We start from the raw sequence: 25,406 nt of genomic DNA, 5'->3' as shown, positions 1-25,406 counted from the left end.
CATGGAATCCATCAAGGCTGCACAATTGATTGAATTACTGAAATTGCAATCTTAGCCTACATGGTAACGCTTCACCGCAAAGCACATTCACCTGTGTTTTGTAAACAGCAGTGATTCTCCTTCAGCATTTGAGTCAGAGATGTGGGAGTGAATGATTTCATTTGCTATAGTTCACTCTGTAATGTTATATTACTATGGCTACAAACAGCACATTAATAACGAATGGTGATTAAAACTGACTGGAACTACCTGTGCATTCAACGGTTTGAACTGCATGCATTCCAGCCAATCAGAATCTAGTATTAGAACAGACCATGGAATAATACAGTAAATAATAATATGCAGCATAAACCTCTGATTCCACACGGTGAAGTTATATACAACATCTAAAAGCAGCCATTGACAGAGAGTAAAATAAGAGTGTGTGAATTGATTTCACAGTACAGTAGATATAGTATATTGTATTGTACGTGCAAGGGTACCAGTCCAAGTCTACAATGTGACAGAGAGATGAATACATTCTGGTGCCTTGAAAAATTCAAACCGTCCTGTAGTTCTTCAGGTATCAGGAGAAGTGTGTCTCCTATATGTGATGTCCACATTTGTAAATACAGAACAGCACAGGTGCAGACACCCATTAAAACAGCACCACCACCAGTCATGTAATACAAAAGGCTGGAATGCATCCTACATGTGACAGCCAGGGCTGGGACAATTTGTAATTTGACTGTGGAATACACTGTAAAAAATGGATACGTGCAATTATTCACTTGAGAATCTTTAAATTTTTTAATATTTTTTTTTTTTCGTCATTTACATACTTTCATGTTGTTGCATATAAATTCCTTTCTTGGAATGCAAAAAGAGATAGCTCTCACTTGTGCTTCATGGATGAAAGAAAGTCAAACAGGTTTAGAAGACATCGGGGTAAGGGAATGATGACTGAATTTTCATTTTTGTGTGAACTATGCCTTTAAAAACCCTCTATGTGAGTAAAGGATGTGTATCTAACAGCTGCCCTTCTAAACTAATCAACGGTATTTGTTTGATGAAATAACACTGAAATTAATTCGGTCAACTTCAGTCAGGCCTTCAATATAGTACGTGAGCATGATGGTAAATTTGAATCAGATGAAGGACAGAAGAGTTAGTGTTGGTTTAGCAGCCTTTCTGAGAGCAGTGAATGAGTGGTCACAGACTCTTGAGAGGTATACACAGAGTCTTTGTAATTCAAACTAAAAACCTAATAAAAAAGGTTCAGAGGCCTCTTTAAAATGCCACTCAGTGCACTCATCGGTGCAGAAAAGTAAACAAGACAGGATTAAAAACCTTTTGCTGACAAGCAATTAAAAAAAAATGGATTTAATCTTTTTAATTTAAAGAAAAATTTGCTTGTTAAAAACAATATTTGTGTTAAATGAAAACTAACAATACAAACGAGGAGTGAGGGAGGCTTGAAGGGGAAAATCAATAATTATAATTATTGCGACATTTTACCTCACAAAATTGTATCAGTGGTCTGGTCTGCACTTATATAGTGCCTTTTTAACCTTAGTGGTATTCAAAGTGCTTTACACTGCGTCTCATCCCCCCATTCACACACACGATTTTATTCATTAACATTAGTTAATGCATTCCTATACACTCACCTAAAGGATTATTAGGAACACCATACTAATACTGTGTTTGACCCCCTTTCGCCTTCAGAACTGCCTTAATTCTACGTGGCATTGATTCAACAAGGTGCTGAAAGCATTCTTTAGAAATGTTGGCCCATATTGATAGGATAGCATCTTGCAGTTGATGGAGATTTGTGGGATGCACATCCAGGGCACGAAGCTCCCGTTCCACCACATCCCAAAGATTGGGTTGAGATCTGGTGACTGTGGGGGCCATTTTAGTACAGTGAACTCATTGTCATGTTCAAGAAACCAATTTGAAATGATTCGAGCTTTGTGACATGGTGCATTATCCTGCTGGAAGTAGCCATCAGAGGATGGGTACATGGTGGCCATAAAGGGATGGACATGGTCAGAAACAATGCTCAGGTAGGCCGTGGCATTTAAACGATGCCCAATTGGCACTAAGAGGCCTAAAGTGTGCCAAGAAAACATCCCCCACACCATTACACCACCACCAGCCTGCACAGTGGTAACAAGGCATGATGGATCCATGTTCTCATTCTGTTTATGCCAAATTCTGACTCTACCATCTGAATGTCTCAACAGAAATCGAGACTCATCAGACCAGGCAACATTTTTCCAGTCTTCAACTGTCCAATTTTGGTGAGCTCTTGCAAATTGTAGCCTCTTTTTCCTATTTGTAGTGGAGATGAGTGGTACCCGGTGGGGTCTTCTGCTGTTGTAGCCCATCCGCCTCAAGGTTGTGGGTGTTGTGGCTTCACAAATGCTTTGCTGCATACCTCGGTTGTAGCAGTGGTTATTTCAGGCAAAGTTGCTCTTCTATCAGCTTGAATCAGTCGGCCCATTCTCCTCTGACCTCTAGCATCAACAAGGCATTTTAAGCCCACAGGACTGCCGCATACTGGATGTTTTTCCTTTTCACACCATTCTTTGTAAACCCTAGAAATGGTTGTGTGTGAAAATCCCAGTAACTGAGCAGATTGTGAAATACTCAGACCGGCCCATCTGGCACCAACAACCATGCCACGCTCAATATTGCTTAAATCACCTTTCTTTCCCATTCTGACATTCAGTTTGGAGTTCAGGAGATTGTCTTGACCAGGACCACACCCCTAAATGCATTAAAGCAACTGCCATGTGATTGGTTGATTAGATAATTGCATTAATGAGAACTTGAACAGGTGTTCCTAATAATCCTTTAGGTGAGTGTACATTTACTGTGCATTTTCATACAAAGAACAAATAGGTCCATACAAAAGCTGAAACATTTTGCTTTCAGAGGCTTTATATAAATAGAGAGCAAAGGAGCATCCGATAGCTTTCTATGCAGCTAACTAAGTGCATTCAATCCTAAAATCTGACCAAAAGTTCAGTTTCAGGCAGTAGATAATGTTTGGGCCACTTAACATGTTTGGGACAATTGTAATCAGTGCATAGATTCAGAATTTCTGTGGTTGGCAGTGATTGAATGACGATTATAATTATAATTATTTATTCAGCTTTACAGAAAATCAGATGTAATGTCTGTAAAGTCTCAAAAACACAAATAACCAACATTCCTGTAAACATAAAAAATATGATAAAAACAACTCAGTCCCGTTGTTTTTTTTTTATCTTTATTTTTCCATTTATTTACTTTTTATTATTTATTTATTAATGTATTTTTTGCTTGTTTATTAGGTGTTACTAGTTACCAATCAAAAAAGGGAATGGAAAAAGCACGAAGCAGTCATGCGGGGGTCTCAGGGGGTCAAAGAAAGCTAATTTAGTATGGAAGAGACTAATATAATGGAAATGCACTGTCCCATGCCAGAGAATAAAAGATTGCAACATCATTGTTTTGAACTACATGCTAAACATAAAAGGTACGCTCTTCGTTCACATATTTTTTTTTTAAGTAACACTGAGGTGCATACACTCTACACTATTTCAATGGCAGTTTGTAATGACAGAATAATGAAGTAAAGTAGGAAGTTCAGCACAATAAAAATCACAAGTCCAATAAAAATGAATGAGAAATGAGTAAAACATTGAAATCTCGCACATTAGAATAACTGCACACTAAAAGAAATGCAATATTATTGTATTGTGATCAACATCGAAGTATCAAAGGATGAAAAGTGCATGAATAAAGGACAATTTCCTTTTGAATTAGAAACACAAGGTACTTTACTGCTCACTCCATGTCCCACTCTTTGTCCCACTACTGAGCAAGGAACATTGGAATTGTGCATAAAGAATCTGCTGAACTCCAAAAACAAGCGTTCTGCAAGATTGGTCGCAAAACAACAAGGACTTTTCCACATGGCTGTTTCTAAACAGGGTTCACTCAGTGCTGGCATTTTATTTTTTTCAGCTGCCATTGAGGACGTTACTGTACACAGAGGTCTGGTATGAGTCCAGAACCATCTTCCAGCCCCCATGACTCAACACAGGAGCCATGCAAATATTTTCCCGAAAGTGTGTGTGTGAGAGAGAAAGACAAATAGAGAAAAAGCATTTCATGATCCGTGACAGCCTGGGTCTGCTCATTATCATTAGACTCCATTACGAGTTCATGAGGCTAGAGAGATGGGCTAACAAAGCAACATTAGAAAACCACTGACTACATTGAGATTCACATCCAGACTTCATCATGTGTCTGCAGACACCTACATAATCACATCCTTATTGCCCTCATATAATTGACAAAAAGGCTATAAGTTGTGCAACTCTGAAATAAATGCTTTGTTTCATCAAGATGGGGATGGTTATGGCTTATGAGTTAATATAACAGATTACGTACAAAGTTTGCTCAGCCCTTTTTGGGTGGTGTAGTGTAGTGGTAGACTCAGAGATAGTAAACGAAAGGTTCTCACAAGAAGCAAGTCATTACTATTGATCCCTTGAGCAAGCAACATGATCACATAGAAAATTGACATGCTGCTTCCGAATTTTCATGTACTCTGCAACCTCATTCTGTCGAATTACTGGCAAGCGACATACCCCATCGCACATTTTTGCATCAATTCACATGTTTACCTTTCCATGTGACGCTATTGATTGCATGAGCAATCTTTGAGTAACAGGTTCAGGTCTCATGGGAATAAGGAAAGTAATCGCGTTCAGATAAACAATGGTGACCTGTTGGTTAGATTTAGGGTTGGCTTTTATGTTAGGGGTAGAGTACATAAAAAATGCATTCCTGTTGACTGTATTACATCTAAAACTTGGGAAAGTTAAAACCCGGGAAACTAGTCAACAACACTTCAGCCACTGTGGCAGTAGTTCGAATTTCATTAAGAAAAGACCACAAGTTGTAGAACTTTTGACTTCTTGTAGCCAAATTCACAGCATGATCAGTCCGGAGCAAGGTAATCCCCAGGTTGCTCCAGGTTGACTGTCCCTATAATAAGTTCATGCCACTGTTCTATGGTGACATCAGGAGAAAATCAAGGAAATAAATTCCACTGAACCTGATTGTGTGGTTATAAACAAAGATTCTATTATATTTAAAAAAAGGTTAATGTGAGACCACATAAACAACAATCACCTGCAAGCAAATCTGTTCGCATCTGCGTAGTGTTCTCTACACTCAGAGTAATTTTCACAATTGGCTTTTAGATGCCGCAATCACCAGTACCAAGCAAATGTCAAAACGCAGAAGGAAAAATTCGCCATGCTAAATAAAAAAAATGAAATGATACAATACAGATAATTTCCTTCCTTAAGTCACTGAAAAATGCCTGAGCAGTGAAGCACACTCAAGTTCGATCTGCCTTTTCGTGTTCAACATACAGTACACGGTCAAATGTATGGAGAAAAAAAATATATTATTTACTATGTTCCACATTTTAAAACTGTAGTAAAGTCTTCGAAACTATGAAATAACATAAATATATTTTTTCCAACAGTTTTGAAGGAGTTTGAGTATATGCTTTTCCTTCACTATCCAAAACAAAACAAAACAAACCCCATTTGACTTTTTTTTGTGGAACACAAAAGGAGATGTTAGGCAGAATGTTATCCTCAGTCACCATTAACTTCCATTGCATCTTTTTTTCCCATAAAATTAAAGTGAAAGGTTCCTGAGGCTAAAATCTCCTTTTGTGTTCCAACGAAGAAAGAGTCATACTGTAAGAGTTTAGAACAACATAGGGGTGAGCAAATGATGACAGTGCTTGCATTATGGGGGGAACTATCCTTTTAAGAATAACCTTTTGCAACACAGGGTCTTTAAGATCATGAGAAACATAAATTCAGCCATGTCTGTCCTAACTTTTGACTGGTAGTTTATCTATTCAGTAGTTTGCAAGTTAATGTAATCCTGCATTGAGGACAGAGTAAACGTGTGTGGCTTGCAGTCTGGGGAAAAGGGCTTGCTTTCTGGGGAAAAGGGCTTGAGGCTCGAGACTTGCAAGACACCTTCGAACACACTTGAACAAATGCTTGTTGAGAGAGACATAGTAGATGTGGCATCTGCAGATGCCTTAAACGTAATTGTTTGCTAGGTTAAATGTATGGAACATATGTGAAGCAAAGTGGGGATACATGTTTGCTTGTGCCTTTACAAAATGAACAGGCTGAATCTTTGAGCACAGGACCAAATGGTGTTTAACAGGAAGAGCCCGTGTTTACATGTGAAAAGTATGTGCTGCATTTAAACGAGAACTCGCTCAGCAATACGAATGGGTTGAGTCGTCAAGCACGGCATTCGACTTGAGGGTGTAGAGTAGGCTATATTCGAATTACATTGATTGATGCGGAGATGCAGGCTTGTGGTGAGCTGTCTAGAGGAGACTTAAGATGGCTCGATTGTTGTCAATCACCAGGTGGGTAATGGGTTGTTTGGTATGAGTGGCATAATATGGGTTACTGGGCCGTAGAAGCTTACAAGCATGGCCTGAAAGAGGTGCCGCGGTTGTGGTACTTGAAAGACACATTGCGTTGTTTGCAGTGTAGTGGAAGTTTGTCACATGGCCTGAATGACACCACAGTTGCAGTGCTTGGATAGCACGTTGCATGCAGTGTAGTGAGAGTTTGTCGCATGGCCCGAAAATGATGCCACAGTTCCAGTGCTTGGACAGCGCATTGCGCTGTTTGCAGTGTAGTGGGAGGTATAGTCGAAATACGCTGCAGTTGCAGCACCTGGACAGCACGATTGTGCTGCTTAGGGATGTATTGATCCAATAGTAAACATGGTAACGTGGTAAACGTAGCATCTGCGGATGCCTTAAACTTGTGTTTTTGATATTTAATCTAGCAAACAACTATGTAAAGTGATGTCAGGAATATGCTTACGTGTGCATACATACTACATCATTTAAAGTTGGTTTGTCATGGAATTAGAAGGCACCTGAAAGTAAATACCCAGATAAATACTGTATTCTGATGTTTATTTAACTTAAGTGTATGGTTTGGAGATTTGTATATTGTTTTCCAACGTAATGAGAGAAATTTCATGAACTCTGTATTATTGGCACGGAGCAACTCTTCTCATTTTGACAAGGATGTATGAAATCATTTGGAGTTTGTGTCTGAGAGTTGGATTCCAAATATGAGGTGCCCCTAGGGACATTATTCAGAATTACCATGCACATACATGTACTTTTCCTCTCACATACACATATGAAACCAAATTCATTCACATACTATAGTGAAATGCTCACACACATACAAGTGAAATGCTTTTACAAACACAACTGAAACGCTCTCATACATACAACTGAAAATATTACGCTCACACACACAGCTGAAATGCTCACACTCACACAACTGAAATGCTCACACACACACAACTGAAATGCTCTCACACACTCAACTGAAATGCTCTCACACACACAACTGAAATGCTCTCACACACGCAACTGAAACGCTCTCACACACGCAACTGAAACGCTCTCACACACGCAACTGAAATGCTCACACACACACAACTGAAACGCTCTCACACACACAACTGAAATGCTCTCACACACGCAACTGAAACGCTCTCACACACGCAACTGAAACGCTCTCACACACGCAACTGAAATGCTCACACACACGCAACTGAAACGCTCTCACACACACAACTGAAATGCTCTCACACACGCAACTGAAACGCTCTCACACACACAACTGAAATGCTCTCACACACGCAACTGAAATGCTCTCACACACGCAACTGAAATGCTCTCACACACGCAACTGAAATGCTCTCACACACGCAACTGAAACGCTCTCACACACGCAACTGAAACGCTCTCACACACGCAACTGAAATGCTCTCACACGCAACTGAAACGCTCACACACACGCAACTGAAACGCTCTCACACACACAACTGAAATGCTCTCACACACACAACTGAAATGCTCTCACACACACAACTGAAATGCTCTCACACACACAACTGAAATGCTCTCACACACACAACTGAAACGCGCTCTCACACACACAACTGAAATGCGCTCACACACACAACTGAAACGCACTCACACACACAAGTGAAATGCTCTCATACATACAACTAAAATGATTACACTCTCACACACACAACTGAAAAGCATTTCAGTATGTTGTATGCAAGCATTTCAGTATGTTGTATGCAAGCATTTCAGTTGTGTGTGTGAGAGCATTTCAGTTGTGTGTGTGAGAGCATTTCAGTTGTGTGTGTGAGAGCATTTCAGCTGTGTGTGTGACACAGCTCGCACGCTTTATGTGTGAACTGTTTGGGAGCACAGCACGCACAGGCAGCTCTCGAGGGATCTGCCTGTGAAAGTTGTGAAGCACTACCCATGAGAGTGCTGCGCTCCCGGTTGGCGTGCTTCGATGAGCACGGTCAGGCTCGCGTTCCCCACGGTTTTGGTCCCGCGTCTGTTGAGGCAGCGCGGCGATTGAAATCGCGGGGTTCGCAGCGGGATTTTGCAGATGAGAATGAGACTGCTGCGGCACGTTCTCATTCTTCGTTTGAGGATCCCGAGCCTACTGTGAGTGGTGCAGAAGCCCGCGTCGCGGCTTCTTCTGCCCATGATCAGGTCCCCTTGCTTGAGCTCACTGCTTCCGAGGAAGTGGATATGCTCAGCATTGATGCGGACGACCGTGAGCCAAGCACGCCAGTTTTTGGCCAAGCTTATGAGGAGCTGATTGAGGTTGTGACGCGTGCCGTGGCCAGACGTAATATCAGCTGGCCACAAAATGAGCAGGGAACGCAAGTTGAAAGCAATTAGACGTGCGTTTCCTGCGGCACAGATCACAAACTCAGCGCCGGGGTTTGCCGTTTTTCCCCGATCTCCACAAAGATATCTAAAACGAGATCGTGGGGTAAACCGCATTCGTCCCGTATCTCCAGCCCCAGTGTTTGATTACAGATGATGTTTTGGGGCACGGTATATGGGCTAAAACCCGGCGCTGCCTAGTAAGCCCTGCAGAGATACATCTGCTTTAATAAGTAGGGCTTACATGGCCGCACACAATCGGTGTTGGTTTCCGCCGTCTCTGACGCTTCGGGCCACATCAATTTCCAGCGAACGCACAGCTGAACGTTCGTGTAAAAAAATAAATAAATAAATAAATAAAATAAAATAAAAAACAACAAGCATCAATTGTGGTCACAAGAACCGTATCGACTAAATCCTGCCGGTTTCCGCTTCAGGAAGTCGGGAACAGTGCTCGAAAAACACCGAGACCAGCCTCGAGAGGCTGGTTCCCTTAGTTGAAGCTTCAGGAAAGAGGTCCTACCGAGGTGGTAGAACCTCGGAGGGCTGTCCCCGCTGCAGAGCAACCGAGGTTGCTCTCGCAGCGGAGTCCTCAGGAAATCGGTGTCGGTTCCCGCCGTCTCTGACGCTTCGGGCCACATCAATTTCCAGCGAACGCACACCGTGCCGTTCGTGTCAAAAAATAAAAAAACAAGCATCAGTGGTGGTCACAGAAACCGTATCGACTAAATCCTGCCGGTCTTTCGCTTCAGGAAGTCGAGAACAGTGCTTGAAAAACACCCGAGACCAGCCTCGAGAGGCTGGTTCCCTTAGTGGAAGCTTCGGGAAAGAGGTCCTACCGAGGTGGTAGTGCAATCTCTGCAATCTCTGCTGCTGAAGGAGGCCATAGAATGTGTTCCTCATTCAGACAGGGAGTCCGGTCTTTACAGCCGGTACTTTATAGTTCCAAAAAAAAAAAAAAAAAAAAAAGGATGGGGGGTTGAGGCCGATTTTAGATCTCAGAGTTTTGAACCGGCCTTTGAGGAGGTTCAGGTTCAAAATGCTTACCATTCCTGTCATCGTGAGTCAGATCAGATCCGAGGACTGGTTTGTCACGATAGATCTAAAAGACGCCTATTTTCATGTACCCATCCTTCCATGTCACAGGAGGTTCCTGAGGTTCGCTTTGGGCGAAGCTTACCAATATCGGGTTCTTCCGTTCGGCCTAGCACTCTCTCCCGCACATTCACCAAATGTATGGATGCAGCTCCTGCTCCTCTGAGACTTCAGGGCATCCGCATACTGAATTTTATCGATGACTGGCTCATTCTGGCCCAGTCTCGAGAAATGGAGGTTCGGCATCGAGATGTCGATCCTTGGCCATATTCGAAGTTTGGGGTTGAGACTCAACACAAAAGAGTGTGTTACAACCATCCCAGTGCACAACGTTTCTGGGTGTTGTGTGGGACTCGGTTACGATGCAGGCACGCATGTCTCCTGCACGTATCGAGTCCGTTCTGGCGATGGTGTCCGGGTTAAAACTAGGCCAGGCCATCACTGTAAAGCAGTTTCAAAGACTGCTGGGCCTCATGGCAGCGGCATCCAACTTGATACCTTTGGGCCTTCTACACATGAGGCCCCTCCAGTGGTGGCTGAAAGCCAAGGTGTTTTCCCCAAGGGGAATCCATTTCAGTATAATCAGAGTAACGCGCAGATGCCTTCGTTCTCTGCTAATATGGAAGAAACCTTGGTTCCTGTCCCTAGAGCCAGTGTTGGGAGCGTCATGTCGCCGGAAAACCGTTTCGACAGACGCCTCCCTCACTGGCTGGGGCGCGGTCATGGACGGCCGCTTTGCCAGGGGTCTGTGGCAGGACCATCATCATTCTTGGCACATAAACTGTCTAGAGATGTTGGCTGTGTTCAGGGCTCTGAGGAGCTTCCTTCCAGACATCAAAGGTTACCATGTCCTAGTACGTTCGGACAATACATCAGTGGTAGCTTATCTGAACCGACAAGGAGGACTCAGATCGCGCCCTCTGTGCAGACTGGCGCATCAGATAATTCTTTGGTCCCAAGGGAAAATACTGTCTATCAGAGCATGTATATTCCGGGGTTCAGAATCAGGGAGCAGACATCCTGTCGAGGCAGGGGCTGAGGCCCGGGGAATGGAGACTTCATCCAGAGGTGGTGAAGTTGATATGGGACAAATTTGGACCATCAGAAGTGGATCTATTCGCGTCTCGAGAGACGTCCCACTGTCCACTTTGGTTCTCCCTCTCACATCCAGCCCCACTGGGGTTGGACGCCATGGTACAGGCTTGGCCGAGGCTTCGCCTGTACGCATTTCCCCGATCGCTCTGCTCCCGGGAGTCCTGGAAAGGGTCCGCCAAGAGGGCATCAGTCTACTCCTGGTTGCCCCCATGTGGCCGGCCCGAGTATGGTTCTCAGACATAATTTCACTCCTGATAGCTCCGCCATGGCAGATTCCTCTGAGGAGGGATCTGTTGTCTCAGGCGGGGGCACAGTCTTCCACCCTCGTCCAGAGCTGTGGAAACTGTGGGTCTGGCCCCTGAGGGGGTTCAGTACCTAAATGCTGGTCTATCAGCGGGGTGGTTGAAACCATACTTAGCTCTAGGGCTCCGTCTACTAGGAGATTATATGGCCTCAAGTGGAATGTGTTCTCCACTTGGTGTAGAGAACATGAATTAGATCCAGTTAACTGCCCGGTGGCTTCAGTTCTGGAGTTTCTTCAAGATCGTTTCTCTGCGGGTCTCTCCCTTCCACACTTAAGGTGTACGTGGCTGCCATTTCGGCGTTCCATGCACCACTGAGTGATGGGCCTCTGGGGAGGCACCAGCTGGTCATTCGTTTTCTCCGTGGTACATGGAGGATGAGACTGACAACCAGGTCCAGGGTTCCTGCCTGGGACCTGGCGGTGGTTCTCGAAGGGTTATCCCTGGCCCCCTTCGAACCCCTTCAGTCGGCTTCGCCCAAGGACCTGACGTTCAAGATGGCTTTTCTCTTAGCTATTACCTCTCTAAAGAGGGTGGGTGATCTTCAAGCCCTGGCAGTGACGCCAGCTTGCTTGGTGTTTGCCCCTGGCGGAGTTAAAGCCATTTTACACCCGAGACCTGGCTATGTGCCTAAGGTGCCGTCTAACACTGCACGGTCTACGGTCCTGCAGGCTTTTTATCCTCCACCTCATGTGTCGGCAGAAGAAGAGAGGCTCCATTTGCTCTGCCCTGTCAGAGCTTTGAGTGTTTACCTCGAGAGGTCCTCTTCTTGGAGGAGGTCGGACCAACTGTTAGTGTGTTTTGGGTCACCTAAGAAGGGGCTCCCTGCCTCGAAACAAACCATTAGTAATTGGATTGTTCAGGCTATTATCTCGGCCTACAAGGTGCGCAATTTGCCTTCACCTTTGGCCGTGAGGGCTCATTCAACTAGAGGCATGGCGTCCTCTAGGGCTCTCTTATCGGGAGTACCCCTCCAGGAGATCTGTGAGGCAGCCGGTTGGGCTACCCCGCACACTTTCATCAGGTTTTACAGTCTGCACCTCCCTAGTACGCCTGGCGCACGTGTGCTCTCGTCGTAGCTGAGTGCCTGAGTTCAGTTTCACCCTAGGGCAGGCCTTTTTTTTGGTGCGTGGCCTAGTGGGCATTCGTTCCCCAAAGAGTCGTTTTCAATGACGCAGTGCGAGTTCCCTCGGAAGGGAACGTCTCGGGTTATGACTATAACCCTTGTTCCCTGAGAAGGGAACGAGACACTGCGTCGTCCTGCCACGCCCCTCAAGGCCTGAGAGCGGCTTGCTTCATCGCTAGGCTAATGTGTATGTGTACCGGCGTCACTTTTATGCATCCGGTTATGCCGTCACATGTTACGTCATGACGCAACACCAATCAAGATTGGAATAGTTTCATTCATAATTCAGAGGCGCACGCTAAGGAGCGTTCCCCAAAGAGTCGTTTTCAACGACGCAGTGTCTCGTTCCCTTCTCAGGGAACAAGGGTTATAGTCATAACCCGAGACGTTTTCTGTAATGTGGTGAATAAAACAACTTCTTTATTTTGATGACCTGTAATAAAATCTACAGAAAAACTGAAATATTGTGAATATAAAGCAAAGGGCAAAACCGAATCATCCAACATCGATTTAAACCCATTAATTTAAACTAGGGTGGAGTGTAAGATTATGGCAGCTAGTTTAGCTCTTTTAAATTCATGTAGCAATTAGGATCTATGGTCTAGCTTGTTAAGAGTTTGTAATCAAATGATTCGGGCAAAAGGAGAGAGGACTTGTCTGTATAATAACAATTATGGATTGATTTTACCTGCGTGAAGCGTTTGTCCTGCTTGGGATGAGAGAAAGTAATGTTATTCTATACTATAGACTAAGTTAGTCTATAGCCTAGAGATGAGTAGAAGTTTGTAGAAGTGCTTAGTAGTTATCGGGGCTGCGCGTAGAGGCAAGCTCAAATACTCAGGGGAGGTGAATTTGGCTTGTGTCCAGAGGCGTTTCCAGCATTGAAGGACATCTGGGGCTTAGCCCAGACAATTTTATTGTCATACTAGCAACCACTTCTCTGTAGTCCAAAGCTGGTGAGAGGGTATTCTTTGAGTTTTGCTCTTGCTGAGCCTGTTTCTACAGTTCCTAAATCTTCCACTCTAGTACTATCCTCGACTAACTCATTCTCTCTCCTCCTCGAATCATCTGTGATGCAAAAGAACAGATACAGCACATAATGTATTGCAAATCAGTTACATATGTCAAATTGATACCATTGAAGAAAATTTATTGGGAAGAGCAGATCAGTGGCATTGCCCTAAGATCTATCATGATTCTTGAATTTTCATCACAAAAGAGTTATATTATAGTGAGTAAAGTGAGGTAAAACATTTTTTTAATATAAATAATTTATATTTTTTGACATAAATAGTCAAAATGATGTATAAGATTCTAAGTTAAAGCAATACATGAATGACTTTAGTCTAAGTTCATTGACACACCATGGCATCGAACTGTATATAATTCTCAATGTTCATCTATCAAAATCCATTCATTAGGATCATTAGGAGCATTGGGATAAACAATGTTTCACTTTTAACTTTAAAGTAATGTGACTGATTAATTGTTACCAGTTTCCATGCCTGATTCTGGCACAGCTGATGCTGCTCCTCAGTCTGTAGCTCATCTTTGCTACCCTCTACAAAACCATTTAATCAAATCAAAGTGTATATTTACTACAAACTAATATCACAAAACAAGTCACATACATCTTATGCTAATGCTCATTGGTTATCCTTAGAGAAAACAACACATGATAAACAAGTATGCTACGAACGGGACTCGAACTGACGTCTCCGGCGTGAGAAGCGAATGCGCTAACAAGGAGCTAACAAGTTGCATCAGTCGATATTACACCTTTTGAGGTCAGGAGAGTGAGGTTTACACACTACACAGCTATCTACCTGCTGGCTCTCGTTACAAGTGCAGTGTGATAAAACTAGTGTTCCTGGCTACCCACTGACTGCTTTCGCAAAAATCCCCATAGCCTCATTTGCTTCATTCAAAATACATTCGGGGCTACACTCAAAACATTTGGGGCTGAAGCCCCGGCAAAATTGTCTGACACCGCGTCTGCTTGTGTTCGTTCGGATAGAGGCAGTGTATAGCTGTAGTGAGCTGTAGAATGGTCAGAGCGGGTACTGCTGTGGCAGCAAGCTCATGCTAATATGTCTGCGTTGATTTGAAAAGATGTTGTAATTAGAGTAGCGGTCGTTTGTATTGAGTTCGCTTGTTGCATGATTGCCCATGTGTTTTGAATGGAATAAATCACACAGCGAAGGGAGAACAATCATGATAGTCATATTAACATTATGAACAAACAAAGGTGAGGTAGCGAGGCTGATAGGAATCACCTGTGCGGGAGAACCAGATTGAAATGCTGTGGAGCATTGGAATGATGATCGGATTAAATAGTTAATCTTTGTTTTCCTTGCATTCTATTAAAGATGTAATCGAGCCAGTTTGCATAAGCAGCTTCACGCAACAGACTGCTCCAGGTGGAAAGTTTAGATAAGAGAACATATGAACAGTCGTAGGGAGCTGTTTCACATGTAAGCAGCTTCATGCAATGATCTACTTGGGCGCGTAGAGATTAGAAAGAAAGACAAAAAAAATAAAAAGTAGCACTTAAAGTGTTAGGAGTCAATGTTGTAAAAACAAATGAGCTGCTTCGGCAGCTTCTGTTGAAAAACAAGATGATTTAGACGGAAGAGCTGTTCTGATGAAGGCGAATGCTTTGCAGCAAAGTTGCATCTGACAATCCGAGTCTCTCGCTCGGGTCTGTTCATGGGCAATGGGCGGGAAGCATGCCAGAAGACTCAATGCCACGTAGAGGTAAGCAGCTGTTTATATACGCTTACTCTAGCAGTGTGATTGGTCAGATTAAATGAACTTGCTCCTCTCGAACCTTGTTAATGGAACTCCATTTTTAGGACAGTCCTGGTGGAACAGTTTCAGTGCCTTCATCAGAATTCCAGCGATCAGATCAGCTAGGCAAAGATAACTTTGTCCTTGACAGCAGACAACTGAAATATGGCAGCCTTGCACCTGTTGAGTGGACAGTGTCCTTTAACAGTAAATGGAATCTCACAGGAGTCTGTGGGCATTAAATACCAACAGAAACTTAATCGAATCCTCCAGGCCTGATTGAAAGCATAAACAGCCTGTGATTGTGTTAAGCTTTCTGGCTGGTTCACAGACCTAAGTTTTCTGCCTGGATGTGTGTCTGCTTCAGTAAACCGCAGTGTCTAATTCAGTCCAAACTCAATTATACTTTCCACTATAATGGCCTTTAATAACAGATTACCCTTGCCGGAAAGCAGTTCACCAGAGCTGGTGTAATGCGTCGAACTCTGACAGAGTTTTCCTGTCATTCTCACTATATAAATACCAGGTGATGAAATCAGGTCTGGTTGTAGCAATAGTACTTCTCTTTACATTGCATTAGCATTCAAACATGCAATCATCTCTCTACTAAGCACGTAATCACAGTGGCTGAAATGCCAGCAGATAGGCATCTATTATCAGCTTCACAACATGGATGCACAGAGTACAATGACAATAGGTTAAAGTGAATGTGAAATGGTTTGGTAAGCAGCGATTTTTCTTACCCTCCATATGCTCCAAAAGTGAAACTCCTCTTTCTCTGTGGCATCTTGGTTAATGGATATAGCTCAGAGCAAAAGAGAGGGAGACAGAGAGAACTCTACAGGGACAGAGTGAATGAAGCACTGCCTCTGTCTCTCTAGACTAACTGGGAGTGTGTGTATTTTCACATGTGTGTAACTGTACACATGCAGCATGCTGTCCTTTCTATTCACTCCCCTGACTCCCTCCTTCCGTCTGTCTCTCTCTTTCACTCTCTTTCTCCCTGTTACACCTCCTTAGAAAATAAGTGTGTGTGTGTTTGTGTGTGTGTAAGCATGTATTTATCACTTTGTGGGGACCAAATGTCCCCTAAGTATAGTAAAACTCAAAATTGTTGACGTTGTGGGGACATTTTGTCGGTCCCCATGAGGAAAACAGCTTATAAATCATACCAAATTATGTTTTTGGAAAATGTAAAAATGCAGAAATTTTTCTGTGAGGGTTAGGTTTAGGAGTAGGTTTAGGGTTAGGGGATGGAATAAGGTTTGTACAGTATAAAAACCATTATGTCTATGGAAAGTCCCCATAAAACATGGAAACCCAACATGTGTGTGTGTGTGTGTGTGTGTGTGTGTGTGTGAGCGTGTATTTATCACTTTGTGGGGACCAAATGTCCCCATAAGGATAGTAAAACCCGAAATGTTTGACCTTGTGGGGACATTTTGTCGGTCCCCATGAGGAAAACAGCTTATAAATCATACTAAATTATGTTTTTTGAAAATGTAAAAATGCAGAAAGTTTTCTGTGAGGGTTAGGTTTAGGGGTAGGGTTAGGTTTAGGGGATAGAATATAAAGTTTGTACAGTATAAAAACCATTATGTCTATGGAAAGTCCCCATAAAACATGGAAACACAACATGTGTGTGTGTGTGTGTGTGTGTGTGTGTGTGTGTGTGTGTGTGTGTGTGTGTGTGTGTGTGTGTGTGTGTGTGTGTGCGTGTTACCTCGGTAACCAGTGGATACCCACTTCTCATTCATATCCTCATTCAGTGCTTTTGTAAACAGGCTAAAGCAGAGTATCACCTAATTACTTCATAATGTCCTTGAAATCCCTCTCATTACCTGTGAATGAGATGTCCAGCAAGCAGATGTCTGCTACAGCAATAATACCTGGAGGTAAGACTGAAAAATAAAAAACACCAAAGGCTCAGGAAGAAATATATATTTTATTTATTTATTTATTTAGCAATGATCATTTGATAGGGCTTTCCAAGTACAATCTTACAATCTTTTGGTTGCCATGAGACTGATTACTTGTCAGTGGCAGTGGACGCCACGTTGCCTCCCGACGCCACGTTACCTGTTCCGCACCGCTGTGAAGCCCCGCCGGGTACATCCAAAAAACCCGTCCCCTTGGTGCCCCTAGCACGGAGTTTAGTGGCGTGGCTTTCACTGCCCAACCCGTCACGCTGGCTGCACCGGACCATTCGACTTGGTTACACAATTAAGTTTGCCAGGTCTCCGTCCCCCTTCGTGGGCGTACATTTTTCCGCAGAACACAGCCAACATGCCCATTCCCTGCGCGAAGAAATCGCCTCCCTTCTATTAAAGGACGCGATAGATATTGTCCCTCCAACCGAAATGAAGAAGGGTTTCTACAGCCCTTACTTTGTTGTACCCAAGAAAAGCGGCGGCTTACGACCGATCTTGGACCTGCGAGTTTTCAATCGGACCTTGTCCAAACTCCCGTTCAAAATGCTCACCCAGAAACTATCTGGTGTCCGGCATCTAGATTGGTTCACAGCGGTAGACCTGAAGGACACGTACTTCCACGTCTCAATTCGCCCTCGACACCGCCCCTTCCTAAGGTTCGCGTTCGATGGCCAGGCGTATCAGTACAAAATCCTCCCCTTCGGCCTGTCTCTGTACCCTCGCGTCTTCACGAAAGTCGCAGAGGCAGCTCTTGCCCCGCTCCGAGAAGCCGGCATACGCATACTCAATTACCTCGACGACTGGCTCATACTGGCCCACTCCCGAGAGTTACTATGCGCACACAGAGACACAGAGGCGGCCGCCCCGCTGGGGTTGATGCATATGAGACCACTTCAGCACTGGCTCCAGACTCGAGTCCTGAGACGAGCACGCACAACGTAAAAGTTACCTCTGCCTGCCGCCAGACCTTCAAACCCTGGACAGACCTTTGCTTTCTAAGGGCTGGAGTACCCTTGCAGCAGGTGTCCCGACGCATTCTGGTCACGACCGACGCCTCCAAATTGGGTTGGGGCGCCGTGTGCAACGGGCGCGCAGCTGCAGGCCGGTGGAACTGAGGCCCGCTGCGCTGGCACATCAACTGCCTAGAGCTGCTGGCTGTTTTTCTGGCCCTGCAGAAGTTTCTTCCGTTAATTCAGCACAAACACGTCTTAGTCAGGACAGACAGCACCACGGTCGTAGCCTACATAAACCGCCAAGGCGGAGTACGCTCCCTCCACATGTCACAGCTCGCCCGTCGTCTCCTCCTATGGAGTCAGCAGCGACTGGAGTCACTGCGCGCCACTCACATCCCCGGCAACCTCAATGTGATGGCGGACGCGCTGTCAAGACAAGGCTTGCCCGGCGGAGAGTGGAGACTCCACCCCCAGTCGGTCCAGCTGATTTGGGACCGGTTCGGCAAGGCCCAGGTAGACCTGTTTGCCTCCCAAGAAACCTCCCACTGCCCGCTCTGGTATGCCCGGACAGAGGCTCCCCTCGGGGCAGATGCGCTGGCACACAGCTGGCCCATGGGGCTGCGCAAGTACGCATTTCCCCCAGTGAGCCTTCTTGCACAGGTGCTATGCAAGTTCAGGGAGGACGAGGAGCAAGTCATTCTGGTAGCCCCCTACTGGCCTACCCCGGCTTGGCTTTCGGACCTCACGCTCCTCACGACAGCCCCTCCCTGGCGAATTCCCCTGAGGAAGGACCTTCTTTCTCAGGGATGGGGCATGCTCTGGCACCCACACCCAGACCTCTGGAACCTCCCAGACGTCTGGCCCCTGGACGGGATGCGGAAGATCTAGCCGGTCTACCATCTGCCATCGTAGATGTAATCAATAAAGCCAGAGCCCCCTCTACCAGGCATCTTTATGCCCTAAAGTGGCGTCTGTTCGCGGACTGGTGTTCTTCCCGAGCCGAAGACCCGCAGAAGTGCGCAGTTAGGTCAGTGCTCATGTTTCTTCAGGAGAGGCTGGAGAGGAGGCTGTCCCCCTAGACGGAAAGTCTCTTGGTAAGCACGACTTAATCGTCAGGTTCCTAAAAGGTGCCCGGAGGATAGCTCCCTCGCGGCCTAACCTGTTCCCCTCCTGGGATCTCTCGGTCGTTCTTACGGGACTCCAGAGACCCCCCCTTCGAGCCGCTTGACTCAGTTGGACTCAGGGCCCTCTCTCTCAAGACCGCCCTGCTGATCGCGCTCGCTTCCATCAAGAGGGTCGGGGACCTGCATGCGTTCTCTGTTAGCGACGCTTGCCTGGAGTTCGGTCCGGCAGACACTTTCGTGATCCTAAGACCGCGACCGGGCTATGTGCCCAAGGTTCCTACCACACCCTTCAGGGATCAGGTAGTGAACCTGCAAGCGCTGCCCGGGAGGAGGAAGATCCAGCCCTTTCACTGCTGTGTCCAGTACGTGCCTTACGTATCTACCTGGACCGCACACAGAGCACTAGACGCTCTGAGCAGCTCTTCGTCTGCTTTGGGGGACAGCAGAAAGGGAATGCTGTCTCCAAGCAGAGACTCGCCCACTGGGTTGTCGACGCCATTTCCCTGGCTTATCACACCCAGGCCATGCCCCCCCCCTTTGCGGGTCCGAGCCCACTCCACCAGGAGTGTTGCGTCCTCATGGGCACTGGCTAGGGGCACTGCCCTAGCAGACATTTGTAGAGCAGCGGGCTGGGCAACACCTAACACTTTCGCAAGATTCTACAATCTCCGAGTTGAGTCAGTATCATCCCGTGTTCTCTCAGTTACCGAGCCCGTAGAACTCGGTGGCACGCCCACGATCTGACCGGGTGAATCGCTTGCATCTAGCGCCCTTCCCCCTAACCAGGGGAAACAGTGCGCCTTCATTCCCAGGAGATCTCAGGTTTGGGACACTGGTTGATTCCTCCCTAGCCCTCGTGGGTCGTAGTTCAGCGGAGGAACTCGCCGACCCTAGCCACTGCGGGTACCGCAAGCTACCCTGCACTGGTATAGAAGCTCCACAGGTGAGGCCTCCTTCGGACTCCCCCTGTGTGTAACGCCACGGTTCTGTCCCCTCTGGCAAGTGGACTCCCGTGCTTCCCTTAGGCAGTCACGGCTGCCTCGGTTGCCGTGCTGTATGTTCCCCCCTCTATAGGCTGGATCCACCACCGCACCGACTTTTCCACAGAAGCCCTAAGTCAGGCCTCTGATGGGTTTGCCACTTAAACTTGCCTCCCCTCTCGGGTAGGCGTGGCTTCCGCAGGGTCTTCTCCACCCTGAATAAGGGCTAAGACCCCTTTCCCTCAATGCGTGTAAGGGCCCCGGCCTAAGTTGCTCTATGCGAGAAACATAGAGAGAAAAGAGGCCCGGCCAGGCTTGGCCCGTTCCCAGATTGGCGGCCAGCACCTTGTTCCCCCTTCCGGGGTAACGATAAGGAATCCTGATGGCTTAAATGGGGCATTGGGGAAGGGTACGTGCAGCCTGATACAGTTGGTCGTCCTGCACGTAAGAATACCTGCTCGCTCCTGTATCAGCAGTTCACGTACACGGCTCAGCGCGTGGCACTTTTATAAGTGGACCCCTAGTGTTGCTTCTCTGACACAACGTGGAGATTGCGACAGAAGGGGAACGTCTAGGTTACGTATGTAACCTCCGTTCCCTGATGGAGGGAACGAGACGTTGTGTCTCCCCTGCCACGTCGCTGAGCCGAGCCACTGTTGTGGCCGGACCATTTCCGGCACCTCAGAAAATTCCTGAATGAACTCGCCGCTTAAATACCCGTATGTCCGGGGGCGGGACATGCAAATACTGGTTGCCAACTCTCATTGGCCTTTTTTCATAGTTCAGAGGTGAATATCGGCGCTCAAGAGAGACCCCTAGTGTCGCTTCTCTGACACAACGTCTCCTTCCCTCCATCAGGGAACGGAGGTTACATACGTAACCTAGACGTTCATGACACCCAGTGTAGCTAAATGTACTCCATTCAAATCTAACTTGAGTGAATGGCTGACTGACTGGGGAACCCAATGAAATTGAATTTACGCACTGAATGAAAGCCCTGTCACACCCTGATGCCTGCTGTGATATATTGTCAGTTTGCCCGGAGAATGAACAGACTGTCCTCATTGACTTAGATTGCTGCTCTCAGCAGCAAGACATTTGCTTTTAGGGAATAATTTGCAGGGTAGACATTGATCAAACGAGAACACTCCGCTTGTGTGTAACTTTAATTTTTTGGTTGAGTCCACCAATGCTTGTCATTTCAAGGCTTTGGATGGACCCAGATGTTCCAGAGAGAATGCTTATTGTTTGCGGGCAAACTAAGGCCATATCAGTCATATCTCAAACAAATGAATATGTCAGGTCTCATTCACAAGCCAATAAACCTTTATGCCCATAACAGCTCCTGAGCAAATGGCATTTTCAATAGTGGGACCAAGGGACTAATATGGGCTTTGAACTTATAACATGTTGGTGCAGACAAAATAGTCAAAATTAAAATGTATAGGATGTAGCCAAAGCTGTAAAAAAGTCCATCAAAGATTTGCTTTCAGCTAAACTAAAAAAAAAAAAAAAAATTTAAAAAAAGAGTAGACCGCCGTGTGGTTGTTTATTGGTTGTTGATACTGCGGAGTGAAAAAGCTCTGCTTGCTTTCTGCATCCCTCCAAAACGGGGAGGGTTAATTACACACCATAACATTTACACTGTCTCATGATAAACACCTTGCTTGTGGCCACAGCATATGAAAGAGGTTTGACTGAGGAAAAGACCAGACAATATTTCAAATGGTGTAGAGATTATTTTGAATGTGGTTTTTACAGTAAATTGTAATTGTGCTGAAAATATGAAGGAAATAAACTAGCTCTTATCTTCACCTGCAACTGCCCCATTATGCATTAGTTATGCTTAAACAAGAACATATTTATTGAAAGTATTTTAATAGTGTTTTTCAATAAAGTATTTTTTTTTTCATAGCTATGTTATGTGGCTGGGTCTCATTTCAGGAAAAAAAATTCAAACAGAAAGACTTTTCACAGGCAGTCACGCTTGTATGCTTGTGCGGTGTAAAGAGGCTTGAATGTGGATGTTTGACTGGAAGATGTTTAGAAGCATCCACATGACCCCATGTCCCAGGAAGGAAAGTGGCCATGGCCTCCTGCACACTGTGCTCTTTCACTGAAGCTCAGTACAGTACTGCAGTCTGAATATTACAGCAGATGCATTTACAGAAAGAGGCAGTTTTTCAAGAAAGCCATAGGCACACATAGAACAACTGACACCCACTTATATTACCAAACATCATAGAAACAATTTTATATCCTGTCTAGAATAAATAAGATAATTAAAATAACTGTATCTCTGTCTTTCGTTGTTCAACTGATACCTTCACACACAATCACAATGGCTGTGATCCAACTTGCACACTTAAACACTTACGATTTTACAGGTGATAGACTGAGCATAGCACCAGTATTAACAACAAAAAAATATTTTCTTACTCATTACTTACTTTCTGTCTTATTTTGAAAGAAAATATAAACATGAAGCAAAATTACAAGATATTAGGTCTTGTTTTTGGAAAAATTAATAACAAATTAGTTAGGTTATATGATTATAAACTATATTATTTATACAAAATGTACTTAATTCAAATGGAAAACAAGTAAATTTTTCTGCTTTTAGGCATAAACCTCTTACATTTTTTATATATTTCTCTGAAAAAAAGATTTGTAATCTTTTTGCTTCTTTTTTTATCAATATATTAATTATTTTCATATAAAAAAAAAAAGAATCACAGAATCAGTTCAATATACAAGTAACCAATATTATCTAAACACCCTCCCACCCCTGACCCACCCCTGACCCACCCCTCAATACACAGAAAACTTTAATGGACATTATTACAAGGGATTAAGCTGATGTGTAAGATAATAATAATAATAATAATAATAATAATAATAATAATAATAATAATAAAAGAAGAGAGTTACATTATCACATCAGCATTTTCAATCAATAGAACATCCAAACTATTCATACATTCAATAAATTTGGCCCAAATCTTTTCGAACATCAATGATTTATTTTTTTAATTCTTTAGATTAAACATTATTTTGTCAACAGGGACATAGGACTAAAGTTCTCTAAGCTATACAACATGACAGGGTGATTCTTCTGATTTACATTGTATAGCTATACATTTTTTTGCTGCAATCAGAGCCATCTTAATAAAATTTAAATTCATCCATTGATCAAGCTGGAGGACTGATTCATCCCCCAATAACATAAATCTCAGATCAGATGAGAGCTTAAAATTAATAATCTTGTCAATAGTTTGTATTAAATGTCTCCAAAAGGTTTCAAGTTCCGAACAAGTCCAAAACATATGCAATAATGTACCAACCTCTGTTTAACATCTAGGACAACATTATGAATATGAATCACTTATCTTGTGTAATCTTTCAGGTGTGTAGTATGCCCTGTGTATAAGATTAAACTGTATTCATCTATGGCTGCTGTTATATGAAAATGTTAAAGCATTTTTACAGATGAATTCCCAAGTATCTTGTTCAAATTACATTCCAGATCCTTTTCCCATTTAAGTCTAGAAGATGATACATCCTCCCCATACAAGTCAATGAAGTTGGTATACATATAAGACACAAAACCTTTGGACACATTTTTTTCTCTCTTATAATATTGTCTATTGAGAGTGAGGAGAGGGGCCTTAAATTACCTCCTTGTAATGTAATAATATAATGTCTCACCTGAAAATATATTTTTTTTAAAAAAATAGTTTAACAGGAAGATAAAACTTTGTTCTCAATTGTTCAAATGTCATGAGTGTGTCCTCATCATATAAATCTCCAAACACTTGAATGCCCTTTTCATACCAACAATGTGTTATCCCATGTCTAAGTACCTCAGGAAGAGCAGAGTTGCAAGTTGGGGTCAGCACCAGGAATAAAGTAAAAAATCTGGGATTTGTAATTCAACTTTTTTAAATGTCATGTGTAATGTCTTAATGTAATGTCCTCAGAGTTTTTCCATCTTTCCAGGTCTCTCATTACCTTTTTAAGTAATGGGGAATAATTAAAAGAATCCAACTTCGAAGGAATATTTAGTCCTAAATAAACTATCTTTTCTGAATTCCATGTAAAAGGTATGTTATTTAAGGGCATTTTCTCCACAGCCACATTCAGTGGCATCATAATACTTTTATTTATATACATTTTATATCCAAAGTTTTCCAATAATGGAGAGAAGATAGGCAGAGATGATTCAGGGTTAGTTAGATATAACATAACATCATCCATGTACAATTATATGTTGTGTACATAGCCTCCTATCTCTAGCCCAGATATTGATTTGTGTGCCTGTATTGCAATGGCCAGGGGTTCCACCACTAGTCCAAAAAGTAGTGGAGATAGAGGACGTCCCAGTCTGGTTCCCCTTGAAAAATTAAAGTTTGAAGATAAATCCTTAATATTAATAAATAATATTCATAAGCCTCTGTATGTTATCAAAGGAGGATGTATTTTTAATAAATCCAGTTTGATCCATAGGAATTAAATTAGGCAAAACCTGCTCTAACTGTAACGTGATCATTTTAGTGAGAATTTTATAGTCAGAATTAAGCAGTGAGATTGGTCAGTATGAGATACGTAGATTAGGGTTTTGCTAGGTTTTAGCAAAACTGCAATTAAAGACTGATTTAAAGTCTCTGGTAATACTTTTTTTTATGAATTACCTCCCTATACATCAAAAGTATCAGATCGGCTAATTTTTTTAATAAAAGTCCATCGAGAAACCGTCCAAACCAGGTGTTCTACCTCCAACCAGTGCAACAACTGCAAATTGAATCTCTTCTTGCTAAATTTTTTCTCAAGTTTTTCCTCGGTCATTATCACATAAGACAGGGATATCCAATTTGCTTAAAAGTTTTGGATTTCAGCTACATCTACTCCTTCAGACAATATATAAAAATCTATGAATTCTTGATTCATTAATTTAGGGTGTTTAATACATTTATTGTCTGACGAACATATTGTAGTTATAGTTTTACTAATTACGTCTTTTCTTATTTGCCACGCTAACACTTTTCCAATCTTATCCCCATGCTCATAACTCTTCTGTTGTGATCTGATTTTCTGCTTCTTTGGATGTCAAAACATTGTATTCCAATTTTTGGATTGCAATTGTTGAAATAGCTGAGCATCTTTAGTCTTGAAATGTTCCCTTTCCATTG

The 25,406-nt window shown here is 43.7% G+C and overlaps 1 protein-coding gene across 1 annotated transcript in view; it reads right to left on the bottom strand.

Moving 5' to 3' along the window:
• LOC127618817 (rap1 GTPase-activating protein 1-like) overlaps window positions 1–16,060 on the bottom strand; it is a 130,355-nt gene extending 114,295 nt beyond the window's left edge. The window contains exon 1 of the mRNA XM_052091451.1: window positions 15,973–16,060. Within this exon, the coding sequence (XP_051947411.1) occupies window positions 15,973–16,016 (44 nt within the window). The 5' untranslated portion in view covers window positions 16,017–16,060. The remainder of the gene's footprint in view (window positions 1–15,972) is intronic.
• Window positions 16,061–25,406: the final 9,346 nt, after the last annotated feature.

This window comes from Xyrauchen texanus, chromosome 25 (assembly GCF_025860055.1).
Source record: "Xyrauchen texanus isolate HMW12.3.18 chromosome 25, RBS_HiC_50CHRs, whole genome shotgun sequence".
NCBI classification, from domain to species: domain Eukaryota; kingdom Metazoa; phylum Chordata; class Actinopteri; order Cypriniformes; family Catostomidae; genus Xyrauchen; species Xyrauchen texanus.
The sequence above is the reverse complement of the archived record's forward strand: the minus strand, read 5'-3'. Positions and strand labels throughout refer to the sequence as shown.